This window comes from Myxine glutinosa, chromosome 2 (assembly GCF_964187855.1).
Source record: "Myxine glutinosa chromosome 2, kmMyxGlut1.1, whole genome shotgun sequence".
Taxonomy (NCBI): domain Eukaryota; kingdom Metazoa; phylum Chordata; class Myxini; order Myxiniformes; family Myxinidae; genus Myxine; species Myxine glutinosa.
Genome location: NC_136262.1, coordinates 119,904,592 through 119,912,959, shown reverse-complemented (window position 1 = coordinate 119,912,959; position 8,368 = coordinate 119,904,592). Strand labels below are relative to the sequence as shown.

Genomic DNA, 8,368 nt, shown 5'->3' with positions numbered 1-8,368 from the left:
TACCCCCACCATACACCCCACTACCCCCATCATACACCCCTCTACCCCCACCATACAACCCACTACCCCCACCATACACCCCTCTACCCCCACCATACACCCCTCTACCTCCACCATACACCCCACTACCCACACCATACACCCCTCTACCCACACCATACACCCCACTACCCCCACCATACACCCCTCTCGCCCCACCATGCTTTTGCAACACAAGTGCTCGGGGGGTTCAAGTTTAGTTTCAATAAACATGATGATGATTCCGCGCAGCGATCCAATCAGATCGAACCGATACCGGAAGTGCGGGACAGGAAGGATTCGAAGGAATATCACACCACGTGACCTTATTTGGACGGTTTTGCCAAATACGGTGAAGATCCAAATCCGATTCACCAACAACGTCTCTTATTGGTCCGTTCGTGTGACAACCTGCTGGCGGAACCCGGATGTTGCTGGCCGAGGCCTAGGTTCGGGCCTGTACCTGTATTTGTACCTGTGTGGCGGCTCGTGAGACGAGTGCTTTGCGTGGACAGGTTCGTGTACGAGCGGACAGGTTTTATATCTGTGCAACACAAGCAGCAGACATGGTGAGTTCGACAAACACCCTTTGTTTTTGTACTTCGTGTCCACGACGATAAAGTTTGCTTTTGTACCTATTTACCACATTTTTACCTGCTGTGCCTTACCTGCTGTCCGTGCGGATTAGCATTTGATGATTGGGGTTGAAATATGTGATGAATCCGGTGGGGATTTTCATTCACGTAGTTGTGTGTGGGGGTTAAATCAGGTCGAGCTCTATATGGGTAATGGGTAATGGTGGAGCAACTGGTAGTTGGAGGAGGCGGAGGGGGTTACACTTACAGGGGTCCTGGGAGATGGGAGGGGTTACAGGAAATCCTGGGGGGGGGGGGGGAGGGGAGGGGGAGAGTTACAGGAAATCGTGGGGGGTGGGGGGTGGGGGGAATCCTGGGGGAAATGGAGGGGAGTTGCTGAAAATCCTGGAGGAGTGGGGGAGTGACAGGAAATCCTGGGAGTGGGGGAGTTACAGGAAATCTTGGGGGGGGGGTGGGGGGAGGTAGTGGGGGAGTTACAGGAAATCCTGGGGGAGTTACAGGAAATCCTGGGGGGATGGGGGGAGGTAGTGGGGGAGTTACAGGAAATCCTGGGGGAGTTACAGGAAATCCTGGGGGGAGGTAGTGGGGGAGTTATGGGAAATCCTGGGGGGAGTGGGGGAGTTACAGGAAATCCTGAGGTAGTGGGGGAGTTACAGGAAATCCTGGGGGAAGGGGGGAGTTACAGGAAATCCTGGGGGGTGGGGGGAGGTAGTGGGGGAGTTACAGGAAATCCTGGGGGAAGGGGGGAGTGGGGGAGTTGCAGGAAATCCTGGGGGAGTGGGGGGAGGTAGTGGGGGAGTTACAGGAAATCTTGGGGGGGGGGTGGGGGGAGGTAGTGGGGGAGTTGCAGGAAATCCTGGGGGAGTTACAGGAAATCCTGGGGGGATGGGGGGAGGTAGTGGGGGAGTTACAGGAAATCCTGGGGGAGTGGGGGGAGGTAGTGGGGGAGTTACAGGAAATCATGGGGGGGGGGGGGTTACAGGGAAACCCGGAGAGGACTGCAGGGAAACCTGGGGGGAGGGGAGGGTTTGCAGGAAAGTCCTGGGGTGGGGGGCAGGGTTAGGAGGGGGCTCCAGGGAAATTCTGGTGGAGGAGGGGAATTACAGGATAAACCTGGGAGAGAGAAGTACAGGAAATCCAAACTGATTGTGAAAGGGATTCCATTGGGTGATTTAAAAACTGCTGATTCCGTGGAATAAAGCAACTCTGGTTGCAGAATTCCATACAAGCTCATTCGTTCCTGTTGGTCTCTCACACACGAACTGCGCTGGTACTTGTGCCGCTCGGAATATCCTTGACACCCCTCCCCTCATAGTGGGGTATATATCCTTCACCACCCCACCTCTTCCCGGCCATCGTGAGGTACATAGAGGCAGACTTGTATAAACAATGGGAGTGGGGAGGAATGAGGGGCAAGAGAGAATGCATGGGGTGGACAAGATGGATACAGAAGGAAAACTGTAAATTTGGAAGTAGGAGGGATTGGGGAGGGGGTTAACGAGGGTAAAAAATATCGTGGTCCTGGATGGGGGACGATCTTAGATGGTGATGAACAGCTGTCTTGAAGACCTTGAGGGAAGAACGACTTTGAAGAGGCTTTGGAAGTTGATTCCACAGGTGGGGGGGGGGGGGGGGGGTGGTGAGGCGGAGGGGGGGGGGGAATAGAGGAAGAGGAACGAATGAGTGGAGGTGAGCAGTGATCTTGGATTCAGGTAGCTTGTGCCCTCTTCCTCCCTCCCCCACCCCCATGACCTTTGCCGCTCACCCTCAGACTGAAAAACAGCTCGACTGCGCTTTGGATTTGATGCGCCGATTACCTCCACAACAGATCGCCAAGAACTTGAGTGACCTTATAGACCTGGTGAGGTAGTGTGTACGTCTGGTAAAATTTCTGTCCCCAAATTAGTTTCCCTACGCATGTTCACACATCACTTCTTCACGTTCTACCTCCACCTGCTAAGGTACCGAGTCTCTGTGAAGACCTCCTTTCCTCGGTAGACCAACCATTGAAGATTGCTCGAGATAAGCTGGTCGGGAAGGATTACCTGCTGTGCGATTACAATCGTGATGGGGATTCGTATCGGTGAGTGTCACCCCTTCCTCTAAAACCCTGGACCTCTCGACTCTACATTAGGTGCTCCGATGGTCGTGAGGGAATCTGACGTTCCATTCAAAGGAAAACCTCGCCATTCATGGTATCAGAACATATGGTAAACTTCCGTAATGTATTGTGGGATATCTGTGTGTTGGTGAGTATGTTGGATAGCCAGCTTAAAGTGTGAGTGACAGTGAAGAGGATCAGTTGCAATTCACGTGTTCAAAAATAAATAATAAAAAACCGCCCACAAAATTCCCACATTTCAACTCTGCATTTGGAGACATTTTAAAATGTCATTGGAGAGAACACCACCGACCATCCCACCCGACGACTAGGTGCCCCATTTTCCTTGGTGCACACCTTGTGACTGACGTCATGGTTGGGAGACCTTTGGTAAGCTATGGAGGGCAGTGAATCGGGAATTGTTGGGTGGAATGATCATCATCGACAATCGTCCGAACTGCATAAGGAAACTTCAAGGCCTTTTTTGCGTAAATATTTCTATTGATGAAGCTTAAAATGAGGGAAAGCTCATCTCCTGCTCCTGCTTGAGGCTGGCATGTCCACTTCACCTGGTGCTGCTCACCACTTGTTCACCTCCACACCTGCTGCTCGTCCGCCTCACCTGCTGTTGCTCACTGCCGGCATGCCTACCCCTCACCTGGTGCTGCTCACGAAGTGTCCGCCCCTCACGGCACTCACCCGTTGCTCGCAGAGCGCACACCACACTCACCCGTTGCTCGCAGAGCGCACACCACACTCACCCGTTGCTCGCAGAGCGCACACCACACTCACCCGTTGCTCGCAGAGCGCACACCACACTCACCCGTTGCTCGCAGAGCGCACACCACACTCACCCGTTGCTCGCAGAGCGCACACCACACTCACCCGTTGCTCGCAGAGCGCACACCACACTCACCCGTTGCTCGCAGAGCGCACACCACACTCACCCGTTGCTCGCAGAGCGCACACCACACTCACCCGTTGCTCGCAGAGCGCACACCACACTCACCCGTTGCTCGCAGAGTGCACACCACACTCACCCGTTGCTCATGGCACGCACACCACTCACCCGTTGCTCGCGGAGTGCACACCACACTCACCCGTTGCTCGCGGAGCACGCACACCACTCACCCGTTGCTCGTGGAGCGCGCACGCCACACTCACCCGTTGCTCGTGGAGCGCGCACGCCACACTCACCCGTTGCTCGTGGAGCGCGCACGCCACACTCACCCGTTGCTCGCGGAGCGCGCACGCCACACTCACCCGTTGCTCGCGGAGCGCGCACGCCACACTCACCCGTTGCTCGCGGAGCGCGCACGCCACACTCACCCGTTGCTCGCGGAGCGCGCACGCCACACTCACCCGTTGCTCGCGGAACGCGCACGCCACACTCACACCGTTGCTCGCGGAGCGCGCACGCCACACTCACCCGTTGCTCGCGGAGCGCGCACGCCACACTCACCCGTTGCTCGCGGAGCGCGCACGCCACACTCACCCGTTGCTCACGGAGCGCGCACACCACACTCAGCCGTTGCTCGCGGAACGCGCACACCACACTCAGCCGTTGCTCACGGAGCGCACACCACTCACCCGTTGCTCGCGGAGCGCACACCACACTCACCCGTTGCTTGTAAAATGCTCGAAGCTTGTAGACGTAGTTTTGATTTGATGGAAATGGAAGATCTCACCACTTATAGCCTTGACTTTTATAATATAGAATTGATTAATTATGATGTTGAGGAACGGTGTCGGAGTGAATTCCATTCAATGTACAATGTGCGCTGAGTGGGTTCATCAAAAATGTAGTGGTTTGAGAGGGTCATTAACCAGTGTGGCAGCTACATTCAAATGTAAGGTGTGCACAGAGGGAGCTGCAGATGGAGGAAATGTTGAGTTGGATCTTGGAGACGGCGTGAAGCTGGAAAGTGTGAAAACATTTTGCTACCTCGGAGACATGCTGAATGGAGAAGGTGGATCAGACTCGGCAACGGTTGCTAGAATGAGATGTGCATGGAAGAAGTTTCGGGAACTGAGTGGCGTGCTGATGAGGGGAGTCGTTGAAGCTGAAGGGAAAGGTGTATGCTGCATGTGTGAAGTGTTATGATTTATGGGAGCGAGACATGGGTAATGAACGTAGAGCAGCAACGAAGGCTGGAAAGGGTGGAAATGCGAATGGTTCGGTGGATATGTGGAGTATCATTGAGAGAGAGGAAGACAAATGATGAATTATGAAAGATGATGGGAATAGAGCCTGTGATTGATGCTGTGAAGAGGAACAGGTTGAGATGGTTTGGTCATGTGTTGAGGAAGGATGAAAGTGACTGGTTGAGAAGAGTGATGGTGAAATGAATGTAGAAGGAAGTAGAGGACGGGGAAGACCGAGAAAGATTTGGTTAAAGATGGTGGAAGAAGAAATGCGGGCAAGGGTTTAACAAGGAGAGAGGCAGAAAATAGGGCAAGATGGAGAACATCGTCATGGGGACCGCAAGGCTAACCCCCGCTGTAGCAGGGAAAATGGCCTTGAAATGCCTGTTGTTGTTGTTGTTGTTGACGATCATTTGTTCATTTTAAAGGTTTGAATTTTGATTGAATTTTGAATTTTGATTTTGATTTGATTGTTTGAAAATTTGAGTTTAAGTATTTGTAGTGTTCCTCACGATGGATGTGTTGTGTGGAATACCAAAGCATCTGACGGCATCGGAAAGTTCCCAGAATTTGATTTTTCTGGTTCGCTTGTGGTGCGTGACGTCCGATTCGGGTGCTGATCGATGGAGTCGACGTTTGCTGCCGCTCTAAAGTGAGCGATTCTCACTCAGGTCTCCGTGGAGCAACAAGTACGACCCTCCGCTGGACGATGGCGCCATGCCGTCCGCACGGCTTCGCAAGCTCGAGATCGAGGCCAATGCCGCATTCGACCAATATAGAGATCTGTAAGGATGGCGGTTTGTTCCTCATTGTCAAACTCACTGTTTCGTGCCTTCACATTAATGTATATCTTTAAAGCGCAGGTAATCTGTACATGCACCAACAGGTAACCTGTGCACAAGATAAGCTATATATGCACCAGCAGGTAACCTGTGCAATGGTGCATAAGATAACCTGTGCATAAGATAACCTATATATGCAGTAGCAGGTAACCTGTACTAGCAGGTAACCTGTACATAAGATAACTGATATATGCAGTAGCAGGTAACCTGTGCATGTACTAGCAGGTAACCTGTGCATAAGATAACCGATACATGCACCAGCAGGTAATGTGTGCACAAGATAACCTGTACATGCATAAGATAACCTGTATATGCACCAGCAGGTAACCTGTGCATAAGATAACCTGTACATGCATAAGATAACTTGTATGTGCGCTAGCAGGTAACCTGTGCAAATGATAACCTGTACACGAGCCTGCAGCTTCAATACACTGTAGCCATTGTTTCTCTCTGTACTATGAGAGCAATTTGTCCGTTTTTGCTCCATGGACAATCTCGCTGAAAGTGTCTTTTTGAAGCACGATGTTGTCCATATGTTCGTGCGTCCTCTGTAGGTACTTTGAAGGAGGAGTATCCTCGGTGTACCTGTGGGACCTGGACCATGGCTTTGCTGGTGTCATTCTCATCAAGAAAGCCGGCGACGGCAGCAAGAAAATAAAGGGTTGCTGGGATTCTATTCACGTGGTTGAGGTTCAGGTTCGTAGTGTCGCCCTGGAATGGAAAATTTGTCCGTGCACCGGTCCCAGTTGTCTACTGTAATTGTCTGCTGCACGGAGCTACGTTTGCAGTCTCTCACCCTTACCAATCATATATCTCTCGACTCGCCCCGTCCAGGAAAAGTCGAGCGGTCGCAGTGCGCACTACAAGCTCACCTCGACCGCCATGTTGTGGCTGCAGACCAACAAAGACGGCTCGGGAACCATGAACCTGGGAGGAAGCCTGACGCGGCAGGTCGGTCGGACGCCGAGGTGGATCGGAATAACCGTGCCCCCTCTGTTCCTTCCTCCGCAGTGAATGTAAAATGGTTGTGGTTTTACCCGATGGCTGACTGGGGAATCACCTTGGCAACCGTCAACTTGCAATGTTGTGGATCAAACGGACATTTTTGAGTGGTCTTTGAGTGTGCCGCCAGTGGTCTTGGGGTCCCACCCCACCCCTTATCTCGGTAATTAAATCCTCTTCTAACCCACAGGTGGAGAAGGATGAGATTGTGGGTGAAGCTTCACCTCACATCGCCAACATTGGCCGGCTTGTTGAGGTGAGGTGGCGGTGTGACGGGTTAATTGGTGGGTCAGTGACGAAGTCCTGCGGACAGGAAGATGTAATGGGCAATGATCAGTTTTGAACACAAGTTAAACTTGTTTTGCAGGACATGGAGAATAAGATCCGTAACACACTGAATGACATTTACTTTGGGAAAACCAAGGACATCGTTAACGGTTTGAGGTTGGTGTTCCTGGTTTTGGTTTCACCTCTTATAACACCTTTACATTGTTACCTTTTACTATTTCCCCCCTTTTGCTGTTTTCTTTCATTTCGAGTCTTTACTTTTGCTTTTCTCTGCTTCTCTCTTTTCCATGTTCTCCCTCTGCACTTGCTCTCACTCGTTTGTGAAGATCTTTTCAGCCCCTCTCTGATGCTCATAAACTGCAACAGCTGAACAGAGAGCTTTCCCAGGCCTTGAGCCAGCGGCAGAGCAGTACCCCCCCTGAGGAATGAGTATGTGGTCCTCCCCGTGTGACTTGGCGTGAAATCTGACCCTAGCTTTGTCTTGTTCTAACACGATGGTGCGGTCGAACATCATTGACCATTTTGCGTGCACATTGATGTGTTTAACGTTAACGTTTTGTGCATGGGTTACTGAAACTAAAAGCCACTTTAGGTTATTACTTCATAAAGACTCCTCAGGTGAGACCCCACTTCCTCTCCCCCCCCAACCGCTCCTCCTAACCAATAGTCGGGAAACTGATCCTCACTTCCACAATTTGCAAGCTCCTGGAGTACAATGTTGTTCTTCCATTATCTCATCTCCTGGACATCCTCTTACCTCCTCTAGGTCTGTGTTTGGAGCTTCTGAACGTGCCATCCCTGCAGCGCTGCAGAACGACCTCGCCCGTGCAATCCAGAAGCGCAAGAACTAGCGGCACCTTTAACCCCACCTTCCATCCACAACCCCTTATACTTTCCACTTTAAGTGAAGCACATCACTTGCTCTCCCATCACTTCCTCCCCGGTCATTTGTAAACCTCTCGTGTCCTCCATGAGATTATAACTGAACCTGTGCGACCGTCCTGAGCCCCGATTTGCTAAACCCAGTATTCTGCCTTCCTGCACTGACCTGCAAATTAAAGACTAACCCCTCACTGGCCTGTTTGCAGCCCACTTTGACCCCTCCACTGCACCCTTTGCTATTTGCTTCATTAAAATTTTTTTGGAGAAACATGGATGCTTTGTGAAGCTTAATATCGGTGCATTCAATCCTTCGGAGAAGATGAAGGGGCTAGGGGCTGCCAGTGTGCACATCGTCACCCCCCCAGGGGATGTGGTTGAGGTGGGCCGATTACGGTACATTGCATGGTATCGTGTAACTGTGGGACCTGCACCTTGGCACAAACTTCACCCCATGGCAGAACAAATGCAATGAAAACGAAACATTTGGGATGAAC

At 51.8% G+C, this 8,368-nt stretch overlaps 1 protein-coding gene across 2 annotated transcripts; it reads left to right on the top strand.

Moving 5' to 3' along the window:
- Positions 1-302: 302 nt before the first annotated feature.
- On the top strand, positions 303-8,146 carry CAPZB (capping actin protein of muscle Z-line subunit beta). 2 transcript variants are annotated; one of them, XM_068107265.2, is made up of 10 exons: positions 307-587; positions 2,386-2,475; positions 2,576-2,697; positions 5,532-5,645; positions 6,257-6,398; positions 6,537-6,653; positions 6,895-6,960; positions 7,072-7,148; positions 7,319-7,421; positions 7,759-8,146. In XM_068107265.2, the coding sequence occupies exons 1-9, from the start codon at positions 585-587 to the stop codon at positions 7,419-7,421; spliced, it is 834 nt and encodes a 277-aa protein (XP_067963366.1). In that variant the 5' UTR covers positions 307-584; the 3' UTR covers positions 7,759-8,146. The 2 variants fall into 2 exon arrangements, with proteins under 2 accessions (XP_067963367.1, XP_067963366.1); XM_068107266.2 differs by lacking the exon at positions 7,319-7,421 and having other exon boundaries at positions 303-587.
- The last annotated feature ends 222 nt before the right edge of the window (positions 8,147-8,368 follow it).